The 27,287-nt window shown below is 41.8% G+C and overlaps 2 protein-coding genes across 5 annotated transcripts in view; both read right to left on the reverse strand.

Annotated features, from left to right (window-relative positions):
• Nucleotides 1-4,420, reverse strand: part of MAP7 (microtubule associated protein 7) — a 179,135-nt gene extending 174,715 nt beyond the window's left edge. The window contains exon 1 of one of the 2 annotated variants that reach the window (XM_086707952.1): nt 4,276-4,420. In XM_086707952.1, the coding sequence (XP_086564078.1) occupies nt 4,276-4,342 (67 nt within the window). In that variant the 5' untranslated portion in view covers nt 4,343-4,420. The remainder of the gene's footprint in view (nt 1-4,275) is intronic. The other variant, XM_086707956.1, reaches the window with a different exon arrangement.
• Nucleotides 4,421-9,911: 5,491 nt separating this feature from the next.
• MAP3K5 (mitogen-activated protein kinase kinase kinase 5) overlaps nt 9,912-27,287 on the reverse strand; it is a 210,667-nt gene continuing 193,291 nt past the window's right edge. For all 3 annotated transcript variants that reach the window (XM_025926112.2, XM_086707946.1, XM_086707947.1), the window contains exons 26-30: nt 20,145-20,388; nt 14,089-14,201; nt 13,240-13,352; nt 11,575-11,651; nt 9,912-10,667 (exon numbers count right to left, since the gene is read on the reverse strand). In XM_025926112.2, the coding sequence (XP_025781897.1) occupies nt 10,607-10,667; nt 11,575-11,651; nt 13,240-13,352; nt 14,089-14,201; nt 20,145-20,388 (608 nt within the window). In that variant the 3' untranslated portion in view covers nt 9,912-10,606. The remainder of the gene's footprint in view (nt 10,668-11,574; nt 11,652-13,239; nt 13,353-14,088; nt 14,202-20,144; nt 20,389-27,287) is intronic.

The raw sequence follows: 27,287 nt of genomic DNA on the forward strand, positions 1-27,287 counted from the left end.
ATCCAACTTTATGTATCATTTACCCATTTTTTTCAGTGCTTATGTCCTCCCTAATGACCACAGCCAGAAGCAGTTCTTCCTTCACTGAAGTCCTCATGACCTGCAATTATTTATGAGTTGTTTCCCTTGCTAAGAAGGGAGCGTGTCTTTGTCAACCTTCTAGCCACCATAATGCTTAATATATGCAAGGTACATATTTCTTGGTCAATTTATTCTAAGCCTCAATATCTTCAATTTTTAAATCAATATGAGACTTGAATTTGAAAAAATTGTCCCTTTCAAATGATTATTTTTTGTGCACCAGAAAGCAAAGGTGTTAGAAAAAAAATTTTTTAGAGAACATACCAATGTATATTAGTATTTCACACTCATGCCTAAATATTGATATAAAAAATCCATGTTGCTGAGCACAGCTGCTTGGTCTAACACTTTCCTCTTTAACAAGATATAAAGTAAGAGCTAGTCACAATACAATGGGGAAAAAAGTTATCTAGCCACTTGAATGAAGCATCATGAACTTTAGGACTTGAATTTCAGACCGTTTTGAAATAAAATGCCAAATTGGTAGTCTGAGTCCCTAACTTACAATGCTAATTTGCAGATATTTGTAGACCCTTTGAGCCAAGTGAAACCATAAAGATCACTTTAATGCAGTGAAGGTGGTGACCAAGATCACAAATAAAGCCCGTATTCTCTCACCAGATAGCCTGCTGAGGAGAGAAAAGCCCAATTCTAGGTTCTAATTCATTTCCCCCAAAAGAGTATCAACAGAACTTACAGATTACAGGTATTAACTTATTTCCTGTACATGAAAGTGTTTACTCATGAATTAGTCACATGCTGCTTCAAATTAGATCTTAATTCAGTAGGCTTATAAAAAAGAAGCTATCGAGTTGGGAAAGGAGTTGTGCACGCTCACTTTCCACAGCTCTCAAGCATGAGCATAAAAACACTGAACACAGAAAGCTGGGACAGAGGCAGTTTTGTGAGTATCCATCCATCTATGTGACTACTCAAAATAACGGCCTGAAGAAGGACTTGATGTCCTCTAGTGGTGAAATCCAAAACTTGCTTCCAAGTCCATTATTTTTTCATTTCTTGAGAACTGAAAAATATTCAAAATTTTGAAAACTGAAAAATATGGTGAAAAAACTGTTCATCCTAAAGAAAAATGAAAACTTTTACCACAAGAAATGTGACTTGACTACTTTTAAGTAGAAGATAAATATATGCTGAGAGGAATATGGTCTTTAAATGTGGGATTACTATAGTACCTTTCAATATCCTTAAATGTTTCATTTTATAGGTGGTACACCACCAATTTTCAACCCATCTTTGACACACACATATATATCTACATACTTATGAATATTACAGGTCTTATTTTTATAGCCACCTGAAACTCTAGTCTAAATTGTCCTAGGACTTAGTGGGTGTCATGCTAAGTGAGATGAGTCAGACTGAGGAAGACAAATACCATATAATTTCGCTCATGTGTGGAATCTAAAAAACAAAACACATGCAAAAACAAACAAAAAGTACAATCAGACCTATAAATACAGAGAACTGATTGTTGCCACAGGGGAACGGGGTGTAGGCAAAATGGGTGAAGGGGAATGGGACATATAGGCTTCCAGTTACGGAATGAATAAATCACAGGAATAAAAGACACAGCATAGGAAATATAAGCAATGATATTGTAATAGTGTTGCACAGTGACAGCAGCTACACCGATGAGTATAACAACATAATGTATAGAGATGTTGAATCACTGTTGTACAACTGAAAGTAATGTAACATTGCGTGTCAACCGTACTCAAAAAAACAAAAAAAACTGTCTTAAAATTACACCAAATTTTTTGCACAGGTCTATAAAAACTAAGACATTTAAGAATGTACTTTACCTCACAATAACCCAATCTCAATGAACGAATATACATAAAATGAATCCCTCAACAATCTTCCCACTTCAAGTAACAATTTTCACCTCTTGATAAGTGATAAAAGACAGAAGTTCCCACCTCCTCCCCAAACACCCACCTCTCTGCAAACCTGTGATTGTTAAAAAAAAAAAAAAAAAAAATGACTTGCAGCATTTAGATGTGTACGATGTGAAATATGTTCGAAAAAATAAAACACTACATTGGAGTCCTATATGCTGACGTAGGTAACATGTTTTAAATATATGGAAAACTTCTTAAATTGTTAAAATTCAAGCACTCCTTACTTGTTCACTCAAAATATTGCTACCTAGATTAAAAAAAATACGTATTTTCACCTTTCTTCTATCTTTGGCATCTGCTCACATAGACACTTCTGAACACCAAAAGCATTAACTTAGGGCTAGAAAAATAGGAAAAAGATGTGGGCCACAAATAAGTTGTACTTAAATCATAAGTACAATTACTCAAAAGACAATATATAAAATGTGTCCCTCGGAAACTGGCGTTTCTAGGCAAAGGCGTGGAAGAATTTTTTTTCTATGAAGGAGATGGCAGCCAATTAAATTCTCCCTTCGTAAAAGAAAATCTTTCACTGATAGTCACATGAGTTGTATATTAATTGTTAGAAACACGACCAGTTCACTAGTTAACCTGCTCAGGTAATGAAACGCTAGTTTGCAGTTCACTCGTATCCGAAAAAGTTGATCATGTGCAGATTCTAGAAAACGGTTCTTTTGTTTACGTTTGTTTGACTATAAACTGGCTTGCGTGAACTTTCTGGAACATTTTTTTCTTTTTTCAAAAGCAGTTACTTTGTGGGTATTAGGCACCAAACCATTTACACTGTAATGAGAACGCTGCCCTCAGTTGGGGAGGGGCCCAACCCAGAGCATGCAGCCCATCAAGTCTGATAAAACAATTACAAAGACATCTCTTAGCCACCCCTTCCTCGGCCCAAATCAAAATAATGATCGCCCAATCTTTCAAACACATTAAGACAAAATAAACCACCCTACAGGAAGTAGCATGACTTCAAAGTAAACAAGTTCAAGACACCTTGTCAGACTTAACCTCAGGTATTTGGCTGAAAGGATTAAGTCATTAGACTTCAGATGCCCAAACTCCTCCTAGCAGTGCAGACACACTTCCAAAGATTGGTACAGGTTTTCTGGAACTTTCATATTAAAATAAGCGTATCACGTAAATCAAAAGGTCTTTTCTTTTTTAAAAAAGGTCTTTTTGGAGGGACAGGAGGGTCTCACGTTTAGGGAAACGATCGTTTCCGATTATGTGTGTAGGGAAAACGCATTGCAATTAGGAAGCCTGCAATGTGAATTCTTTTTAAAATAAGAAACTGCCTCATCGCCTCCATCCCAAGTGGAAGGTACTAGAAACGGTTTCCCGACCTAGAAGAGACTAGGGGAGAGGCGAGAATCTGCAAGTCAGTTTCTTAAGAAAAAGCTATTAAGAGCGGAAACGTCGTCTTCATACAAGATGGGGCTGGGGGAAGAAACTTTCGGCCTGTCTTGGAGATGTGAGCACCTGTCCCCCGTCGGGGACGGGGGTCGGTGTGACCACCTGAGCTGACGTTCCTTCTACCTTGGGTTGGTGCATGGACCGCATAAAAACACGAACTCTGGGGGCTCTTTCATGTCAACAAAGGTACGAGTCCGACTATCCCGCACACGCAGGCCCCACCTTCCAGCAGCCAGCCCTGGCCCTCCCCACCCCGCGACCTCAGTCGGCCCGGGAGCGGCTCGCAACTGCGGACCCTGGGGCGGGGGCGGCCGCCGCTCGCCGCCGCGGGACCCTCGCGCCGGCGCTCGGCTGCGCCACCGGCGCCTGCGACCCCGACAGCCGGTGCGACCAGGGAAGGCGGGAGGGGTGCCAGAAACGGATAATCCTGTCGGTCGCACCTGGCAGAGGATTTTCCGGCTGGCTGTTTGGTTTGGGAGATACGATTTCCCCATTCAACTGAATGAGAGCCGAGTCGGCAGGTGGGAGGGGAGCGGCCAGCGTTTTCCCAGTTCCTCCTCCCGCCCGCGCTCGCTGGCGAGTTTCCACCTGTTGTGGGAAAGTCGAGGTGGAGCGTGAGAGGGGCGACCGGAACTGGGGCCGGCCGCGCTCGGGCACCGCGGGCCCGGGCGGCCGACGCGCGGCGGAGGGCGGAGGGCAGACGCGCTCCGAGCCCGGGTGCGCGGCGCGCTGGACCGGCCGTTCCGGGCCGCGGCCGGGAGGGGGAGGAGACCGCCGGCGCCCGGCGCGCGCCCACCCATCCCGCCGGCCGCCCCCCGCCCGCGGGACCCTCGCCTGCCCCCCGCCGTGCAGTCACCTGTTTCGCTCCGCACAGCGCCGTCGCCGCCCCTGTGGCTGTCGCCTCCAGCTCCTAGCTCCGCCATGGTGCTCCGATGACGCGCCAGGAGAGCCGCTCCGCCCTCTTCCTCGGCCTCGCTCCCGCCGGCCCCCCGCCTCCGAGGCCCGCGGCCCAGACAGGTGAGCGCCGTCTGGGGAGGGCGGAGGGTGGAGAGCAGAGGGAGGAGGGACCGGGAGCCGGCGCGCGAAGAGCGGCTTGGGTCAGGCGCGCGGGCGCGCCCCCTCGCGGACAGGTGCGGCGTGGCAGCCGCTCCGACGGGCACTACTGGGTGTCCGCAGAGAGAGCGGCGGCCGGAGCCAGGCACCTGGCCCGGAGCTTCTGCCTGCCGCTGAGACCGCTGCCGGCTCCTCGAGGTCTGCAGGGGGGTCGACGACACTCAGTGGCGCACGCGACTGGGACGGTCTGAGGACCAGCCCAGGCGAGGCGAGGGCAGCTGGACGCTCTGTTCCCCTCTGAAGTCTGAAGCTCAGTTTTGACTTCGCCGGGGCTTTAGCTCATGGTGACAACTACAAGAATATAATGCCACGTGGAAAGCCGAAGTACACGGGCCAGATTCCACGCCGGTTCCGGTTTCTATCTGCTTTTTACGACGCCACTATCTTTTCACCAGACCTTTGTATCTGATGAGCCCCAGGGCACACAACTTAGGGATACTTGTGCCCAGTGATGTGGCTTCTTATTCTTGATTTCCGAGTAATAACTACCGCGTGACTTCTGGCTTGCTCGGGAAGACCAGGGAAAAAAGCAAAAGGCAACAACATTTTTTTTTTTTAAAGAAACAGATTATTAGCCGAGTAGAAACCAATTTCTGCGCTATGAGGCAAATAAAGGATAAGTAACCAAATGCTGGGTGGGGGCGGGGGAGTAGCTTGCATAAATGGAAACATAAGGAACAAAATTGAGCAGCGACCAGTTCTGCCTGGCTGCACAGAAATGCACTCCCACAGTACAGTCTCTGTTGGTCGAACATAACCAGCAAGTTCCCAGCAATTTAAATCCCTTTCAAGGACTTCAGCAGAATCCATTGGAGGCCGAAGAGAGTCTGGGAACAGTGTTGGAGTTCTTACTAGAATGACAGTTCTCACCATCCTTGGGTAAAAACCCACCATTCAGCTCAGAAGTAGCCTGTTTTTATTTGGTTTACTGGTTCTCCGGGTAGGTGGGGGTTTTGCTTACATAAGGGACACTGATGCCATGGTCTGGCATAGTGATCCATTACTATGGATTTTTCCCTTAGTGCCATTTCTTTATTTCTACTGATCATTTAGCTATGTGATCTTCCTAAATCATGTTCACACAACTCTTACCAGATGTCTAATCAACAAAAATAAAGTACCAGGTGGGTGGAGGCAGTGGTAGACCTCAGCTTGGATCTTAGCAAAGATATTTTTTACTACACGAAGTCATCAGAGTTTGAGACACTTTCCTGTGAACATCAGAAAGATACTTACTTGAATCTAAAGAGTTGAACTCTGGAAGACCATTGATTTACTACCTACTCAAGTAAGCCAGTGAATTCTTTCTTTGATATACCTCCTATCCCCTCCCTCCCCACTGAAGCAAGACTTATTGGTGTGTGTGTGTGTGTGTGTGGTTTTGTTTATTTGGGATATGTGCTTATCTCTTTGTGCATTCTTTTGTTAATTTATGTTTCGGTCTGTCACAGTCACACAAAAATTAGTGCTATAAGAAACACACCCAAATCTTACACTTAGGCCCTGAATACGCTATGTGTTTCAAACTTAGTGCGGTGTCTGTAACAGGGTGGTCTGCTGCATGAAAATGCAGTAAGGGATGACATCTGTTAAATGTCACACACCACCACGTTGTACTTTGTGCTGTACTTTACTTAGAATAGAGAAGCCATCTGTCTTGAGTCTCAACACCCATCTCAGAATCTCTTGGAATAATCAAGGTTCCCCTTTCCAGGGGAGGAGCCAGACCTCCTAATGCCATCCATCCCCCCTCCTTTCTCCTTGGAAACCTCCTTCCTCCCTCCCTTCTCCCTACTCCTAAAATGCGACTCTGTTCAGGGGCTTGAACCCAACAAGTACATTTAGGGCTCTTTGATTCTGGAAATTTCTTTTCCTTGACATCCCACCCTCGCAAATCTATTGTCCTACATTCTGTTCACCAAAGATAATAAATGTGTGGACTCTGGTGCCACTGTCTTATTATCATTGTTCAACCTGCTTTGTAAGCCTTTCTTGCCTGTCTATAAAACCTTTCCAGGTCACAAAATCAAATTTACCTATTATTTTTTAATCCATCATTCCCCTATACTTTCTGCTGCACTAGATCCCCTGATTGTCTTCCTGTTTGGCTTACACCACTGGCTGGTTTTTCTCATTCCTCTGTGACCAGTCCTTTTGCCTCTGTTGCGGATTGAAATTCCTCATTCCTCCTCAACCATCCACAAACCTTCCTTTTCCCAACATTTTAGGCCATAACCTTTCTATCTCTCATAGCCCTCATTTACTGTGATCTCCATCAAGGTGACTCCTACATCCAGAATAGATACCCTTAACCTCAGTCCTGACTTCCAGCAATACATTCTCAATGGTCTCTGCACATTTCTGTCATAATGCTCTGCCATTGATTCATCGCCTCAAATAAGCTCCCCTTCAAACTTACCTGTTTTTGAATTCTTCTCTTACTGACACAGCTTCAATCTATTCTTCACTCTCCCTTGTCATCACTGCCCAAATCATAGTTCCCAAATCTTGTGAATGTATGGTTTTAATTCCACGCTCTCAATTCCTACTGCTCTAACTGCTACTAGACCTTCATTCACATCTAAAACAATCTCTGAAATTCTCTGTCCAATTTCTGTTCTAATTACCCCAACACACCTTCACTGGATTCATCTTCCAGGAGAGGGGCAGAGACAGAAAGAGAGAGGGAGACACAGAATGCGGAGCAGGCTCCAGGCTCCAAGCTCTCAGCACAGAGCCCAACATGGGGCTTGAACTCATGGACCATGAGATCATGACCTGAGCCAAAGTCGGATGGATGCTTAACCTAGTGAGCCACCCAGACGCCCCTCCCATTTCTACGTAATTAAATACCGACTCCACTTCCTTTCCTGACCATCATCCCCATCATCACCCTGAGCTCTCCCCTTCCACTTTATATTTCTAGAACTCATATTTCCAGCCAAGTATAAATTAAGAGGAGTTAAAATTTTGGTGTGCTCTAACGCAATATAAAAGTTGTTCGCTTTCTCCGGAACATCTTGCAAATCCCTGCTTCCGGCCTTTGTTCCTGGAACTTTCTACCCCGATTGACTTCCCTGGTCCTGACTTACTGAATTCCTTCTTTCCAATGCCCAGGTTGAGGTGTCCCTCTTTAGTAAAGCCTGTTCCACCTGCCCTGGCTCCTGGCCAGCTTGTCCTCTGAAGGTCTCCAGGTTTTTGTGGGCTTGCATTCATCTACCCTTTAACATGGACTAAGTGTGATTTGTTATTGCAAATTTGTCTCTTCGATCTGATATGAATTACTTGGTGGCAAGGACTTTGTCTTCTGTTTCTCTATAGGGTGTTTCTAATGTCTGGAGCCACGAATTATTTTATTTGTTTACAAATTGCAGATGTCCTTGATGACATAATGCATGCTGCATGCGTTCTGAACTTGATAGGCATCATGTAGATCTCTCCTCCTGCTGCTGCTACATTGCCTCACACATAGTAGGCATTCCAGTGGTTTAAATAATTCCTCCTTGCCAGACTGTTTTATGGAATGGCTTAGGAATGAATGAAACAAAATGTGCAATGACAGAACTTGGAGCAAGAGATCAAAATATGGTTCAAAAGAAACATGGGATCTACTTTTCCCAACAAATTCTGGTTTTATTTCTTGTATGAGACTACCACCACCCATGCATAACTGTTCAGTTACAAACCATCGTTCCAGGCACAGCTCTGGGTCTCACTTCTCTGGAAAGCTTTTCTTGGCCCCGCCCACCCCCACCCCTTGGCAGTCAGATGTAACTATAGTACTTACTATGTGTGCTGGTTGTTTGGTTTTACGTGTTCTGTTGTTCCACCTCTGACAGTGAACTTCACAGGGCAAGAACTGTGTCTTGTTCATGCACCCCAGTATGTAGTACCCAATAAGTATTTAATAAATACTTTTGGTTGAATGATAAGACATAACAGCAGCAGGCAGCGTCTGATTGCTTACTCTCTGCTAGGCATTACACTAAGCATCTTACCTGCACTATTTAAATCTTACAACAACCCTATGAGGAAGGTACATTATTTTCGCTATTTCAAATGAGGAAGATGAGTCTCGGAGAGTTAATTTGCCCAAGGTCAAAGGTAAGTGATGACTGTGCTCCAGGCCTACGTGTCTAGCCTCCTGCTACGTTACATGAACGATGAATAGTAACCATCTTACTACCATCTCTGTGGAAAGAGGCTCTCCCATTTCTCTCTCCAGGTGTCTCTTGGAGTAAGGAGGTGGGATTTGGTAGTGTTAAATCATTTTGCAGAACTTTTTTAAAGGATCTGCGGGCCTTACGCAGATCAATGAAAACAGTCTGTCTGTGGTGGTGGCATCAGTGTTTTTAAAAAAGCATCCCAGTCATTTTATTGTGAAGCTGGGTTGAGAATCACTGGCCCAGATTGATGCCAAATGCCTTTAATGAAACTTGGGCCATAGTGGAACTGCCTTCTTTTGTGACCGAGGCCCAAAATTCTGACAAAAACCTAAGGATGTTGGCCTAGGAATGTCTTATGAACCATGTAGGGATAGAGGAACACTTGCCCACAAAAACAGGGTGGGAGGAAGATACCAAGGAAAGACCATATCGATAAAGAATTGGTTGAAGATGAGTAGCTTGATGCTATATACATATCTCCCCTCCTTTGAAATTTCCCCACAGGATACAAGAGGCAACTATCTGTCCTTGGGATTAGGCTGTAAAAAAAGATGCAGCTATGCTGTTACAAGTATCAAATGAGAAAATAACGGTGAGAACTTTCTGTGCAGTCTAATGCAATATAAGACATATTGGACCTTGATTTTCACATAGAAATAAAGATGACTCTTGTTTTATCAAAGACCGTTATATACGTATGGGTCAAGTCATGATACGTGAAGCTCTATGTTATTTCTATCTTGCAGAATAAACAGGTAGGTTCCTCTGTATGTAAGAAGTGTGTTTATCTCATCCATCTATCTAGGAGTTTCAGACTTCACCCTGTTAATATGGGCAGGCTAAGAAAATGGAATATTCACCTTAAAATAGAAACAGTTCCCTGAAATATGAGAACTAAAACTAAGGAGACAGAAAATGCAGGGTGTTCTTCCCTGGGATGCTATCTGCAGACCCTCTGAGGTATACAATAGTCATTCAAGAGAACCTGGAGCCTTGAGAAAGACACAGGGACTTTCTTTTATATAAATTCTTTTTGTCTTCCTCCTCTCTCTTACTACCCTGTGGCCCTGAGAGACAACTTGCATATCAATTTTGTTCTTTGATTACCTGAACAGAAGACAGAGTCTATTTAATATCAGAGCAGGAGAAACAACCAGAAATTTGACACAGCGGTTTGTCTAGTTTGTCAAAACAAAATAAGAATTCCTTAGAATTTATCAAACAGTATGTGAAGAGTCTTTTTTATTTACTAGAGTAAATATGACACAATGGATAGCTTTAGAACAAGCTAACATTACTATGGTTCAGGCATGTGCAACTGGTACAGTTCAGTAGTACATAAACGACTCGAATGTACTAGGGGCCAGAAACTTAAATTACAAAATATAGTCGATATTACAATTAATACAGATATAGGTAAGTAAAAACCATTGCTTTCAGATTCTGCACACTTAAAAAAAACACATAAACTTTATACAATAATTGAAATTATGCATTTCTACTCAGAGTATCTTACAAACACACATAAGCCTACAAAGTCATGGTCACATTTTGGTTTTGTTCCAGTGATGCACAATCCCATGAAATGTTCTGTTTCGTGTGAAATAAACATTGGGCTGAGGTGCAACAGGTGCCGAGTTAAAAATATCTCCATAAAAATGTTTAGACTAAAATAGTCCTCAGCATCCTAATGTGTAGGATTATTTTTGGAGAGTCCTTACAAAGAGTCCTTATGAATTCTAGAAATAGAAGCAGTTCAGTGTAGTTTGTCTTTTTTTTTCTTTTTTAACACGAGTAAACAAATACTGGATTTAAAGTGCAGCCTTCTTTCTCCTCTCCCTCCCCCAAGAAGATCCGTTCCGTATTGCTGGAGTCTCCACGGAAGGTTGGAAACAAACTGAGCGACGGTCAAGTCTGTTTGTCTCGAAAGTCAGTGATGGCCTTCCACAGCGTGCAGAGTATTCCTCCCCTGGTTAGAGACACAAGGACATGATGAAGACGACACCCTATTTGGAAGACTGCCCTTGATACAGAATAGTGATTCTTAGCCTCTAGCTGTTCTGATCAGAACATGAAGATCCAAAGTCTTACCAGTCATCGTGCATTCTTTTTGTGCCTATTTTCTCGTCAGCCCTACGTGCCTTTCCTTTCCGCCTCCACAAACTAGCAGGTCCTAAGGCATCATTTTATTTTTAAAATTTTTTAATGTTTATTTTTGAGAGAGAGAGAGAGAGAGCGAGAGCTGGGGAGGGGCAGAGAGAGAGAGGGAGACACAGAATCTGAAGCAGGCTCCAGTCTCCAAGCTGTCAGCACAGAACCCACTGTAGGGCTTGAACCTACGAGCCGTGAGATTATGACCTGAGCTAAAGTGAGACACTGAACCGACTGAGCCACCCAGGCGCCCCATCCCAAAGCATCATTTTAGATTTCTAGCAGTCCTGGAATGCGTCTTTACGCATATGCTTGGCCTGACAGAAAAAACTATCCTAAGAAACCCTATCAGGTTATACAGGGCATGTGGATGGCAAATCAGCACCTATCCTAATATTTCTAATAGGTATGGCACAATCACAAACTAAATTAGAGCATTTGTTAAAGGCAGATTTAAAAGAACCTCATGGTCTCAGTCTGCTGTATTATCAAGAAATTCTTTTAGTTGATTTGCATTTACTAATATAGAAATACTGGTTATAAGAGTGCCCAGTAAGAGCCTGGTCCAATGGACACAGTTTACCCGGAGAAGGTGAGAACCGGAGAGTGGAGCTCAAGTTCCCTCAGCTGGTTAGAGCTGGCGAGGGGCCCAGCAGGGACAGGAGCCCAGACTTCCCTGCCCAGGGCACTTTCTCCATTATGAAAAAAGAATAGAGAAGTGGTACCTTAGTCTCAGGCATTTTAAATCATCACGTGTAACATAGTAGAGAACATCCTCTAGTGAATAATCCTCAGCCAGAAACTGTGGAGAAGGTAGAATATGCACAAATGTCAGATGTTTTGCACACCTTTAATAAATAGTAAACTCTATCCATAATATAGACATTGGCAATCATTTAAAAGTAAACCTAAAAGGGAATCTACTAAAAAACATAATCTTCTGGAATTATTAGGGAAAAGTACTGCCCCACCCCGTTATAAAATAATTACAAAGAAATGCATCAGTATGACTTCCAAGTGCGTAAAGATTAAATGCAACACAATTTTGGATGGCCTTTTAATGAGTAGATAAAACTCATTTGTAATTACATCTGCTGCTTATAAGAGAAGGTTTGTATTTTAGAGGTTTGTTGCTGTGTTTATTTTTCTCAAGTGGATAAAAAGTGTTCCTGGAAAGGTATTGTTTATACTTAATTTCTGAACTTATTTTTCACAGCTAATAAAAGGTATTTTCTAATAATTACTGTATAATCAGAGTCCTGAATTTAAACTGAAGCTTTAATTTTTAATTTAAAAAGGTGGGCAATGATTTAGTGGATCATCAGTTACTACTCCTTAATTGTGATTTGAGTTTTAGCTCCAGGAATAAATATTTTGGACAACTTGAATGGACACATGATTCCCCAGAAGCAAGAGAGTTATTTAAATTTATTTAGCAGTAGCTTGTTCAATGCAGATTTCTAAGGAAACTCTAAATTTTATCTGGTAAATCAATAAATTATCAAGTAAAGAGAAAAGATATCTTTATTATTAGTTATTTAAAAAAATTAAATAGAAAGCTAAAGTTTTAATGTAATATTGTATTGGGGCCCTTTCTATAAAAAATATAACTTCTTATTGTGTGTATGTGCATATACGTGTATGTATGTGTATATACACGTATGTAATCTTAAAATGTAAGTGCTATTCATGCTGATTACCAAAGTCTGTAAGGAGCAGACGGGAATTAGGTTATTATAGATATAATATGGTTTAGAGGGAAGTGTTTGTTCCTGACACAGGTTGACTGCCTAGATTTATTTTATTAAGCATCAATATAGAGCTACTGCCCGGCAGAGTCTAACAATGTTGCAAGAGAATTAAAAAGTTAAACAAAAGAGAGAATTAGAAACTTGAAGATTTTAGTTTTGTCTTGATTTTTCCATTCGTCCTTATTTTCAATTCAAAAATATAAAAACCCTTAGGGGTCCTAGACCACAGAGCTTTTGCCCGCCTCCCTGTCTTTGCACATACTGTGTGCCTACCCCCGAAAGATTTTCCCTTCTCACCTGCCCCTCCCCCAATATACATACAGACAGCCTGGTTTCTTCCTACATACTCCTTTAGACTTGAGCTCATTCATCACCTCCTAAGAGAACATTTCTCAACCTCTCCCTCTCTCTGTCTCCTAACTCCTGATAACCTTTCCTGCATAGAGTTTACCAGGGTATCCTTACGCTTTATCTGTGAAATTATTTGATTTCCATCTGCGGATGCTAGCCTGTAAGCCGCAGGAGGGCAGGCCTGGGCCTGAGTTGCTCACCAGGGTTCATGCCCCATGCCTCGCACGCGGTAGGCATTCAACATTATGAAGCAAAAGAAAAGCTTGTCCCACAGGCAGTTTTCTTTACCCGACTTATAGTGTCTTCATCAGCTCCCTTTTCTCTCAGCCATTCAGCAAGTTCAGACTCTTCAGCATTTGTGCCCAGAGAATCCCGGTGACACACAGGCACTCCAGGAATATCTAGGACAGAATTAGCGAGGGAGGGACATTCTTAGCTGCTCTTAACAGAGGTCATCTGAGACCCTCCTACCACTCAAGAGACATTTATTAATACTTTAAAAGATTTTGCTCAGAGTATAATAGAATTGAGATTGGCAGGATATGTGGTAATGTAAACAAATTCTTAAAGACTACTAATAAATGGAGAGGCAGAAGCAATAATGTAATGATACCCCACCTCATACTTTCATATCAAGTTTATTTTCTTAGAATAAACTCATTGCACTAAAATTGTACTGTGTGTTTTTCATGCAACAAACATGAGCATAGTTAGTACAGAACCACATAATTACATAATGGTCTCTTTTTTCACTATTTGCAACAATATGGAAAAAAAAAAGCATAGAATATACAAGATACAAATGCAAAAATGACAAAAATAGTATTATTTTTATTCTAGTAATCTCATTGCAAAAATTTTAAAAAGAAATAAAGACCAAAGAAGCAGAGAGCCCTATTTACCTCAAATAATCTCAGGAAAACATGACCACGAATCATTATTTGAAATTAAGGCATATCAAAATTACAGTTTGCTACAATTAAGAATTGGACATTTTTAAAAAGCAATTTCTGCTTGTAGCTGTGGTACAAGTGACAGGTGCCAATTAAGCCATGAAATAAAACTGCCCATTGGCTTTCTCAGCTTTTTGTGGCCGCCTGGTATAACGGGGTGACTTTAACATTTTCTGTTATTCACCTATTGGTTGGGACTTAAGCTTCAGGTGTTTAATTTCATGGTCTTTTTCTTCAATAGCTTGATGAAGGAGTGCTTGTAATTCTTTCTCTTTCTGAACCAATTCTTCCAGTAATCTGAAAAATAAAATTATATATATATATATTTTTAATTTGTTAACATTTATTTATTTTTGAGAGGGAGAGAGAGCATGCGCAGGAGAGAAGCGAAGCAGGCTCCAGGCTCTGAGTGTCAGCACAGAGCTGGACGCGGGGCTCAAACTCGTGAACCGTGAGATCATGACCTGAGCTGAAGTCAGACACGTAACCGACTGAGCCACCCAGGCACCCCATGAAAGAGAAAATTCTATCAGTTGACAGGATAATAAAGCTGGAGTAGCCAGAGTGACCTTCTAGATCTAGATATGGGCTTTTCAAGCTATAAGGAACACAGACACCCCTGGGATTTTATTGAAATGCAGATCCTGTTCCAGTAGTTCTTGGGGTAGGTCTGAGATTCTGCATTTTTTTTTAGGCTTATTTATTTTTTTAGTAATCTCTACACTCAGCATAGGGCTCAAACTCATGACCTGGAGATTAAGAGTTGCATGCTCTTGACTGAGCCAGTCAGGTACCCTCAGATTCTGCATTTCTTTTTTTTTTTTTAATTTTTTTTTAACGTTTATTTATTTTTGAGACAGAGAGAGACAAAGCATGAATGGGGGAGGGTCAGAGAGAGGGAGACACAGAATCTGAAACAGGCTCCAGGCTCTGAGCTGTCAGCACAGAGCCCGACGCGGGGCTCGAACTCACGGACCGTGAGATCATGACCTGAGCTGAAGTCGGCCGCTAAACCGACTGAGCCACCCAGGCGCCCCCAGATTCTGCATTTCTAATGAGGTCCCAGGTGACACTCCTGTTGCTTGGCCACAGATCACCCCTACCCCACCCTCATGTTAAAATAGCAAAGCTCTAGAAGACTTGCACTTCCAGTCAAGAATTCAAAATCTCCACCCTGACTGCCAAAATCTTCAGAGATGTTTTATTGTTTCCTTTTATGACCATAAATGGCAAACAAATAGATATATAAAGTAAAATCAAATATATATAATATTAACAGACCTATATTTTACATGTATGACATAAAAAAAAAAAAAGATGATGGACGATATAATAATCAATGCAAAGCAGAAGGACAGTCGTTTTTTTTTTTAACAGGGAAAATGTGAGAACTAAACTATAGATGAGATCACCTATAGTACCTGGCATATAACAACTACTCAGTAAATGTTAACGGTTGTTGCTAGGATTGTTGTAGGCATTCCTGTCCTTCCTCTGCCTCCCAAGGAGGCTGGTGACGGGTAAAGGGATAGCTGTGTTCCTGGTACATTCGGTTCTTAGTTGACACCCGATGATACATTCTCCAAAGAAACAAAGAGAAACATATTACTGATGCCATAGTTTTGCCCATGAAACGTTCACTGTGCAGTGGAGAGCTACGTGGACACCTGCTCACCATTTCTAACACCGTTCTCTGAAAAAAAATTCCAAGTTAGGAAGGGAGATGCTCTGATTTTTTAGGAAACTACCTTTGGGTAACTAGGATTCAGAATTCCAGAAAGTTAAGGTACATAGTTATTCATAAGATCATCAGGATAAATTGTCGTGTACCCTACAGCTCTTAGCAGACTATTTGTTTTGTTTTCTGGGTAAGGAGAGACTGAAGTCAGGACCAGATGCCGGTCCAAAAGTTTGTTTCTGCTTCAGCTGACATGCTCTGAAGGCAACACAGGCCCAACTGAAAGTCAGCCCCGAGCTGGAATCCTGGCTCAGCCACACCTTTCCTGTGTGAACTTTGACAAATTACTGAGCGCCTCTCGGCTTCAGTTTTCTCATCTGTGAAAAGGAAAAGTAAAACTTCCCTTAAGAGTTACTGTGAACGTTAAATGAGACAGCAGTAGCTAACAGGCCAAGGGCAGTGCCTGGCTGGCAGAGAGGGTGATTCTGTTTCCTCCTGCAGCCTCAGGCCCTGGGAAAAGAGCCCTCCCAGGGCTCACGAGGGGTTCCTTCTCCTTTCCCACAGGACACAGATGTGAGGCCCTTGGGAGAAAGGATCAGGGTAGCATTAGGCAGCAGAAGTGGGACAAAAAGGAAAACTCTTGACAGGCAGCCAAAGAAGGTGGTTTGAGGAAGACTGGCTGTTTAAAGACAACTGCGGAGGGGCGCCTGGGTGGCTCAGTTGGGGAAGTGTCTGACTTCAGGTCATGATCTTGCGGTTCATGAGTTCGAGTCCTGCATCAGGCTCTGTACTGACAACACCCACCCTGGAGCCTGCTTCACATTCTGTCTCCCTCTCTGTCTGCCCCTCCCCCACTAGCGCGCACGCACTTTCTCTCTCTCAAAAATACATAAACATTAAAAAAATTAAAAAAAAAAAGACAACTGCGGAGTAAGCTGCACACAATTAGGTGGACTGAGCAGTAGGAAGCGAAATCGAGAGGAAAGCAGAGGCTCAAGGGAGAGTTTTATCTACGCCAGCAAGAGGCAAATTCGAAGAAATGGATAGCAAGCTCAGCACGAATTTTTTTTTTTTTTTTTTTTAAATTTTTTTTTTTTTTTTTTTCAAACGTTTATTTATTTTTGGGACAGAGAGAGACAGAGCATGAACGGGGGAGGGGCAGAGAGAGAGGGAGACACAGAATCGGAAACAGGCTCCAGGCTCTGAGCCATCAGCCCAGAGCCTGACGCGGGGCTCGAACTCACGGACCGCGAGATCGTGACCTGGCTGAAGTCGGACGCTTAACCGACTGCGCCACCCAGGCGCCCCTCAGCACGAATTTTTAAGTGGGCAATTTGTTGGTTTTGTCTTCCTTGCTAATTTACATGTATGGAATAGTGATGAATATTCCGTTGTTTTTGTTTTTGTTTTTGTTTTTTAAGAACACAGTGACTTTTTCTAGAATTTAACCTATGTGTGTCTGGACTAGATATTTTAGTTTTACCTTTAAAAGCCAGAACCTAACATTGGAAGAAGGGCACTGACAGGCCACTTCATTTGTCCCAAATCCAGCTCTCAAAAATTATTTAAGAATATATCCAACCTAGGCCATCAGTTTTATTTTTCCTTTGCCTACAAGTTAACAGGGAAGTTCTGCAAAATTAAGGCAATTGCCTGCCCCTCTGTTCTAGAAAAGCTTGGTAAAGCCATCTGCCCTGAGGTTGATTTTTTAACTCAGATGGGTGGGGGTGGGTAATTCTGGAATCGTGTCCTAGATAAACAGTCAGCTCTGGCTGAGTTAAATTTTAGCTAACTCTGCATTATTGTCCTGCATTACTGTCCCAATAATTGCCATCAAGTGAATTATTTCCAGACCATTTTATGTAAACATATAGGGAAATATAAGTAAAATATGCATTCTAAAGCCATCCTGTTATTTTCTCCATTTGGTATTATTATCGGTGATCTAATGATCAAGAGCTGGATAAACCTGATTTACTTTGATCATTGATTGTCCTAAATATAAGCTTAAGATTTCTTTTTTTTAAATATGAAATTTATTGTCAAATTGGTTTCCATACAACACCCAGTGCTCCTCCCAACAGGTGCCCTCCTCAAAGCCCATCACCCACTTTCCCCTCTCCCCCGCCCCCCATCAACCCTCAGTTTATTCTCAGTTTTTAAGAGTCTCTTATGGTTTGCCTCCCTCCCTAATTTCTTTTTTCCCCCTTCCCCTCCCCCATGGTCTTCTGTTAAGCTTCTCAGGATCCACATAAGAGTGAAAACATATGGTATCTGTCTTTCTCTGTAGGACTTATTTCACTTAGCATAACACTCTCCAGTTCCACCCACATTACTACAAAAGGCCATACTTCATTCTTTCTCATTGCCAAGTAGTATTCCATTGTGTATATACACCACAGCTTCTTTATCCACTCATCAGTTGATGGACATTTAGGCTCTTTCCATAATTTGGCTATTGTTGAAAGTGCTGCTATGAACATTGGGGTACAAGTGCCCCTATGCATCAGCACTCCTGTATCCCTTGGGTAAATTCCCAGCAGTGCTATTGCTGGGTCATAGGGTAGATAAGCTTAAGATTTCTAACGTGAGGGCCACAACCTTTCCAAAACACTAAATCTAACATTTCCTAAATCTAACATTTCCTCTAAGTTTATTTGGCAACAGATGGACCTCTATAGACCAAGTGATCTTCAACTAAAAATTACAGACGTGATCAGTCTCTCGTTTCCACTGCTTAGTACTAGAACAGCTGCCCTTTTTTTTTTTCATGCATGAGGTGATATTACTAGAAACAGAAAAAGGAGGCTCATAATCCTATAGATTTCACAGATGTAAGTGTAAATACATAGAGAACTGTGTGGGCTGTTGTGAAAAGGCAACCATGCTCCTAATGCAATGAAGAAACAGGGCAAATTGTAGCCTTTTCAGCAGAGATGGGAACACGTGGCAGGCAAGCCCTCAGCCAGCTGCTCCCCTCAGAAAAGCAGCCCTGAGGGGCCGTGGATGGCATGGTGCAAATATGGCGGACAGAGGACATGGACAGGGTGTAAGCCAGGAGAACTCTCGTCGTCTAAGGAGAGAAGGAAAAGGCTGCATTCAGGACAGGCAGGTTCTATTGACATAAGCCAGGGTATATAGACAGAAGGTTTTAGGGCCAGAGAAGCAAATACACCAGCTTACTGGTAAATAATGTAGCTTTATTGCATGTATAATTCTGACCATGGGTGGAGGAGGAGTTGGGGATGGTCCAGAACAGTAAGAAGCGAACATTCCTCCTCCAGAGATCAGAGAGGGGTATTAACAACAGCTCATTCAGGATCGGACCACAGAGGATAAACTAAAAAGAAACATGACTAAAGTTAACACCTACTCTAATGGACGCAGTGTCGTGATTGGGGTGCTGTCTGACAAGAGGAGGAAATGAAGGACACTAAGGATTTTGAAGGAAGTCTCAGAGGAGAAAAGATTCAAATTCTTCCACTAAAGTAGTAATGATGCCCAGTAAGAGCTGGGTTTCAGAGGACAAGATTAAGATCTGGAAGTCAGGGAGAAAATTTCCCTTTTTTCAGAAAGATTTCGCTCTATGCAAACCATAGATGATACATATGGATTTACTTAGTCACGCAACCAAAATTTCTGTTTCTGAGTATAGTATGAGCTTTACTATTTGTACTAAGCTTGGTATTCAAGCTTAACTTTAAAAACTTAAAACTCAAAACTAGAAATAAAATATGTTTATCTCCCTGGTGAACAACTAAGATTTTCAACTAAATATTTGAACTTCTATTGATTCACGCCCCCCCCCCCAAAAAAAAGGTTTTTACTATAAACTGTAAACCCAGAGTCAGAAAGTCAGTTGCCCACATTGTCAACCGTAGCCAGCACCAGGAAGCTATAAATCATAGACTCAGCCCCTGAACTGTGCCAACATCTGTGAAGAACAGGAAATATTTACTCTTCACTTAATCACCTTAACATGTGGATTCTATATTACCAAATTCTCAAAGAAAAATTAAAGTCCAGATATGACACAGCATATTCCAAATGAAACAGAATCCTAAATGCAATCAACTGCTCATTCTTTCAAGGTTCTGAAATGCAAAGCTTTAGCACCATTAAATGTATCTGTTCAAAAGCAGACATCTTCCTCTCCTAAAAGAACTGGATATTCCAAATCACAGGCTTTCAAGAACATGGACTTTCTGTCTTTCAGCTGTCTCTCTTGGATGATACATGCTGCTCTGATTCTGTGTCCAAGATAGTCTCTGAAGTTCCAACTATTGTGAAAATCTCAGTGTACTTGGAGATAAATCAGTAATCAAAGGAATGGTGCTGAATAAGGCTTGAATTGGTAGAATAAGCAGAAAATGATTTTGATTAAGGAGACTACGACAAACCGCTCTTGTTTGATCAAGAAAGGTATCAAGCCAAGTTTACGTGAATGGGACAAAGGAATCCTATTTTGTATTCTCTGTGGACCAAACTGTAAAGAAAACCTAAATGCACTTACATAAGAGTAAGGGAAAAGAAAGCCACACTCACGTGAAAATAGGACTTACCTATTAGTTTCTATTTTCATCCTTCCAAGCTGCACATTGAGTGATCGGTGAGCATTTTGGGAGTCATGGGATACAGTAGAACTGAGCGTGCTCACCCCTGAGGTAGCCACGGCATCTTCGATGACAGCATGAGGTCTTTGGACGGTTTGGTTTGAAGGCTGTTCCTCACGCTCATCTTCCGCATCCAAGTCTTCTTGATCCGCGGTATCACTCTCAGATGCGAGGCTGAAATGTGGCCTCAGTTCTGTGAGGCGTAATATCAACAACAGTGTTAATAAAATATGACTAATTCATTTCCTAAGACATGAATGTCCTCTCCCCTGCTATCAATATGGATTCCAAAATGCTTTTCCAAAAGTAGGGATGGATTTTTGTGCGTTAATTTATGCTTTCTTTCCCAGCGAATCGGCAAAATTCACACGATGTATTAACTCAGAATGATCTAATTCACACAGAAGAAAAATGATCACACTGCACATAAGATATGTGGGAAAATGCTAAAATCGGAAAGGCAATTATGTAAAAACCTGTTAACATAAACATTTGTTTATGCAAGTGAAATTCATTTTTTAGATTATGTAATATCTGGCAACTATTAACTACGACATTCAAAATCTAAGTGAAATCAGGGTAGCAGGATCTTGACTCTACATGCTATGATGGCACATGGAGCTTTTATTGGATCACAGAACCCACCAAGAATCTGATGAAAGCCATGGAGATTCTCTGCAGAAGAAAAGCACATTCATACAACATTTTGCCTAGATATCCTGAGTCCATTTGCCACGGGCTCCAGAGAGTCCATGAACCACAGGTCAAGAGCCCCTGTGTGGGGAGATGGCTCCAGGGGGAGGAACAGAAGACCACTTCCCACCACCAATGCAGCCACCAGGGCAAGGCGACCAAAGGCTGACTGGGTAACAAATCCTCCAGGTAACTTTTCTTTCCTTACTTTACTGGACCTGTGGAAGGTATTTTCCTCTAAATCTCTGGCTGCTGTGTCTTTTCTTCAGATCTTTTTCTATCTACCATCTGGAACCTAGAACCTGGAACCTGGAATTCTACCCTTCACTTTTTTTATATTTCTTACTCTCCATAGCTGACCTCATTCAAATCTATTAGAGTTAAGTATTTGTAACGTGTGGATAACAAACTATATTTCCAGCCCCGATCCTGTTACATCCGATACCTCCTACATATTCTTGCTGGGAAGCCAGCACTGCAGATTCAACAGTCTAAAAAAACACCTCATCTCTTGCCCATAACAAAAATCAGAGTGCCCTTCCTCAGGGGCCAGGCTTATGTAGCTCTGACTTCCTTTATCTCTCTGTTTATTTATTTATTTTTTAAATTTTCACTGTAGTAAAAAAAAAAAAAAAAAAAAAAAAAAATGCCTGGCCTAAAATTTACCATTTTCACCATTTCTAAGTACACAGTTCAATATTGTTAAGTATATTTGTATTGTTGCTCAACCCCTATTGAGAACTGGTTTTAAAGTTGCAAACTTTTTATAAGTTTCATCTTGCAAAACTGAAACTCTATACCTATGAAACACCAACTCCCCATTTCCCCTCCCCCATTGTCTTTGGCAACCGCCATTCTACTTTCTGTTTCCATGAGTTGGACTACTCTAGGTGCCTCATGCAAGTAGAATCATTCAGTAATTGTCTTTTTGAGACTGGCTTATTACTTCACTTAGCATAATGTCCTTAGGATTCATCCATGTTGCAACACGCGTCAGAATTTCCTTCCCTTTTCAGGCTGAATAATATTCCATTGCACGTATATACCACATTTTGTTTATCCATTCGTCAGCGGACACTTGTGTTGCTCCCATCTTGGTTTATTGTAAATAACGCTTTTATGAATGTGGGGGTGCAAATACCTCTTTGAGATCCTGCTTTCAATTTCTTCTTTGGATATATATCCAGAAGAGGAATTCCTGGATCGTATGGTAAGTCCAGTTTTAAATTTTCTGAGGAGCTATTATGCTGTTTTCCATACTGGCTGCACCATTTTATAATCTCACTACCAGTACCCAAGGGTTCTAACTTCCTCACATCCTGCCCTTTATCTCGGACGGTTCACCAAGCCCCCACCTCTACTCTGCTTTCTGCATCATCTCTTTTCTCTTTCCAAAATTCCATTTCCTAATTCATCTAGAGTGGGAGGGCCTCAAAATCAGGTGTTTTACTTTTGTAAACCCAGAACCCAGTACAGGGGTTAGGACATATTAGCCTCTCAAAAAATGTTGGCAGAATGGAAGAGTTCTACTACTAGGATTATTTGTATTTATAAGGGAACAAAATAATTTTAAGAATCTTACTTTAAAAGTAATTTAAGAAAGTGCAATTCTAGGTTAAATTAGAACACAAGATTAGGTCTTTTAAATTTTTCTAAAATTATTCTTAAATTTCTTTTATGGTCTCTAAATTGAAAATTAAAAAAAAACAATTAAAAAGTTTTATTGTGCTGTTGACTATAATGTCGCTTTTGGGGAGGGAAAATTTCCGATATTTATTATTATATTTAAACATCTCCTTACATAGCCCTAACTCTGTATGTTTTATCATAAATTTCAATTTTATATATGTATAAAAGACTGAGAAAATTCTCTCCGATAATCTGAATAAAGTAGAAAATTGTAAGCAAATGCAATACTTTGTTATTTTGGACTTTTGTGGTGGCCCCCTGAATACACATCATCAAATCACACATCGTAAAATCTGCAAGTGAGATAGAGCATCTGGTCCTTGTCCTCAAAGACGTAATAATCTAAAGGAGAACTAGAATGCATATGGGAAGAGCCATAAGAGCAGGTACAAAGATAACACGAAATTATAAGCACAAATGAGATGATCTCAGTTATAGACCTAGCAACCTATACCATTCACACGTACATGTATTAGGAATGCTAAAGAGGTAAATAAAGTACATCTGCAGTGACTAGACCCAGTGGTGGTTTAGTCATTGATTGATTCAGGGAAGCAGAAGAGCCTAAGCAGGACTCTGGAGGAGGGGAAAGCCTTGGCTTGGTGGAGAAAGGGGCAGAGGTGTTTGAGAGAAGGAAGTTCAACTGATGGTCCAGAGCCCGCTGAGAAGAGTGGAAGGCAGAATGGACTGTCAGGAGAGAGGCAAGTGTCAGGAGAAAGGTGGGGACTCAGGGGGCCCTGTAACGAGTGGGTAGCACTTAAGCCCATGTGTGGGAAACCAGAGCCAGTGCTGGTTTCTAATACGGCAAGATGGGATCAAACAACAATACTATTCCCACTTCCCTACCCGCAGCCACCACCCCAAGTGGTTCCTTCCCCGGAGAATAATCAGACCAAGCTTCTTTAACCCTGGGTATTTCTGATAACAAGTAAGATCACAATCCGTGTCAGTGCAGTGGAAGCTCATGGTACAGAATGCTGGTCATTTTACATTAATGTGGACACAGGGCACATGAGTAGTTCAGCCTCACTGCTAATAGTACCCAGTGCTTTAGCAGTTTAAAAATTTTTTGGTAATGTAGTTGGTATGCCTACATTATCAATTCTCTCTTAGCACTGCCAACATGGTCTCTATGCTCAGCACTTCTCCATCTGGTCACCCACAGCCAGACTGTAACAACAGAGACTCAATGTTGCCAATCATCTGAAGGCTGATTCTTGATGACAAGTGAGAAAACTGCCTGAGAAAAAAACTCCGAAGGGGCTTGCACTGTACTCTCTGTTCTGTGTGCTCTTTTGGGGGGGAGAGAGAAGATTGAATGCTTTCTTTATTTTGTACTTTTTATTTTGAAATACTTTTAGAATAACAAAAAAGTTGCAGAAATGGTACAGAGAGTTCCCGTATATCCTTCGGCAGCTTGCCCCAAACTTGACATCTTACAGAACGGTGGGTCGAGGATCCAAACCAGGAAATGGACGTTGACACACCACGAAGGAATCCACAGACCTTATTTGAGTTTCACCAGTTTTCCCACTGATGTCCTTTTCCTGAACCAGAATCCCACACTGCATTTTGTTACCATGTCTCCTTAGTCCCTTCCAGTCTGAGGTAGTACCCAACTATTTCTTTATCTCCCACGACCTCCACACTTTCGAGGAGTACCATGACCCTCCTCTGGAGTTCGACATCTTATGTTTAGGTTGAGGCTGTGCGTTTTCTGGGAAGAAAACCACAAAGGTGATGCTGTTCACTACTAAGGGTCTCCCATCAGGACGTACGGGGTGATGTGTCCTATTACTGGCAATGCTTACCTTGATTGCTTGGTAAAGGAGGTATCTGCTGGTTTCCCCACGGTAAAGTCACTGTTCTCCCTTTGAAATTACTAAATAATCTTGTGGGTAGATACCGCGCAACCATTCAAATATCCTGTTTCTCATTACTCCTGTGCCGACTGATTTCAGCAGCCATTGATGTTTCTTGCCTGCAGGAATCATTACTGTGCCGTTTGCTGAATGGTGATGTTCTATTTCCCTCATACCTGCTACCTTTATTAACTGGAATTCTGTAAAAAAGAGCTGGCTCTTTTCCTGCATTTATTTGTGTATTCAATTATTTATATTCGTGTAGACTTACAGATATTTGGTTTATTCTAATATGCTATTATTATTTTATTTTATTGCTCAAATCGTTCTGGCTTACACTTTGGGGAACTCCTTCAAATGGGTGTGGTCTGCGGTGTCCTTTCAAAAACGCTCCATCCATTTTGGCACTTCCTTACTTTTTGGCATCACCAAGCTATTCCAGGCTCACCTGTATTTCCCCTACCCCAGGCCTGGAATCAACCATCTCTCCAGGGAGCACGGATTCCTTTTACTGGAAAATGGTGTTTAGATACTAAGATTTGGGTCCTCTCGGTGGACAGACCCAGGGAATGTATGCACTAATGATGACATACATTTCAATATGTCACACACATTTTATTTGTGGTGTTCTGTCTAGAAGGAATTTTTAACAAGGGATTGTGAAGACAAGCATTTTTTTTTAACGTTTATTTATTATTGAGACACAGAGAGACACAGAGCATGAGCAGAGGAGGAGTAGATAGAGGGGGAGACACAGAATCCAAAGCAGGCTCCAGGCTCTGAGCTGTCAGCACAGAGCCCTACGCGGGGCTCGAACTCACAAATGGTGAGATCATGACCTGAGCCGAAGGCAGACGCTTAACCGACTGAGCCACCCAGGCGCCCCAAGACAAGCATTTTTAATGCAGTTTCTTTGAATCTCAATTGTATAACAAAATCTTTAGGGACATTCAGAAATTTGATGGAACTCTCAACTGCTTGAAATCAATTTCTCTTGTTCGCATATTTCATCATTTATGCACTGGCATATAAATGCATATGGTTTCCCCCTAACCTGGGAGGAATATAAAAAATACTTCCTCTAGTTATTGTCCTCTAAAATTTCCACTTTTTTGGTGGCTCAGTCAATTCTGCATTCGGCTTTTGATTTCGGCTCAGGTTATGATTTCACAGTTCAGGAGATCAACCCCTGCATCCGGCTCTGTGCTGACAGCACAGAGCCTGCTTGGGATTCTCTTTCTCTCCCTCTCAATCTGCCCCTCCCCTGCCCGCTCATTGGCACTCTCCCCCTCAAAATAAATAAATTAATTTAAAAAAAAATTCCACTTCTTTTTTAAATGCTTGCAAACAATAATTTTGGTTTTCATTCGAACTTCTAGTAGCCTCAGAGGGACCGATTCCACAGTGGAAGGACAAACAGCTTTCCTTAGCAAACCGTCTTCATAGAGAACGTTCCACACATGGGTTGGGTGACAGCAGAGTGCCAATCCCTGGGACACCCGCTGGAGCAGAAGGAGACATGACTCTCTGCACTCTCCCTGAATTACCAGCCTGTTAACCACAGTGTGAAGGTCAGCGTGCTCTGTGAACTTTCTATTTTGGAAGAATTTTTAGATTGACAGAAACATTGCAAAGGTAATACAGAGAATTCCCGTATACCTTCCACCCAACTCCCCCCAATACATCTTATATAACTACGGCATAGTCATCAAAGCTAAGAAATTAACATTGGTACAATACTATTAACTAAACCACAGGCTTTATTCAGACACAAGTTTTTCACTAATTTTTTTTTCTTTCTTTTTTTTTTTTTTTTTAACGTTTATTTATTTTTGGGACAGAGAGAGACAGAGCATGAACGGGGGAGGGGCAGAGAGAGAGGGAGACACAGAATTGGAAACAGGCTCCAGGCTCCGAGCCATCAGCCAGAGCCTGACGCGGGGCTCGAACTCACGGACCGCGAGATCGTGACCTGGCTGAAGTCGGACGCTTAACCGACTGCGCCACCCAGGCGCCCCACTAATTTTTTTTTCTATTCCAGGATATCATCCATTGCATTTAAGTAATCCATTTTTAAAGGGAAGTTTTAAAAAATTAGACTAACAGATATTTTATATGCTAAATACATCAAAGTATAATATCTCGCACCTTTGCTCACTTAAACTACCGTGTTTAACTTCTGCCTATGTCTGTTCCTCTCTAATACACACCTATTCCCCTTCACCCCTCGCATCTTTTCACTATATAACCCCTCTAGAGTACATTCCTCACATCCAAGACCATCCCAATGATAAGTCATCTAAATATAAGAATCTGTTAACTTCCTTAGAGCATTACATTAGGTTTACACTAGCACGGCTTTCCCAGGGTTCACATCTAACTGCTAGTTATGTGTTTTAGCGCCTTTGTAGAATTTTTTTCTAATTTAAAATTTCTATGCAAATTTTCTACCCTAATCTTTACTTAATCTTGACAAAGGTTTAATATAAAGACAGACCCTAGTGCCCTCACTCACAAAACAAACAAGGTATTCTGAGAGAAGAGAGGGAATCCCACAACTTGGAAGGACTGATGATGACTTAAAAGTTTGTGGTACCATTTGTAAATAAACTAAATTTTAAGATATTTCATAATTATCTTATCTTTTTAAATTTCTATTTTGGAGTGGTTTTTTTTTTGGTTTTTTCTTTTTATTTAAGTGAGAGAGCATGAACAGGGGAGAGAGGCAGAAGAAGAAACAGAGAGAATCCCCAGCAGGCCCCATGCTCAGCACAGAGCCTGACACGGGGCTCAATCCCACGATCCTGGGATCATGATCTCAGCCAAAATCAAGAGTCAGATGCTCAAT

Source organism: Puma concolor, chromosome B2 (assembly GCF_028749965.1).
Source record: "Puma concolor isolate L17-30 chromosome B2, mPumCon1.1.hap2, whole genome shotgun sequence".
NCBI lineage: Eukaryota > Metazoa > Chordata > Mammalia > Carnivora > Felidae > Puma > Puma concolor.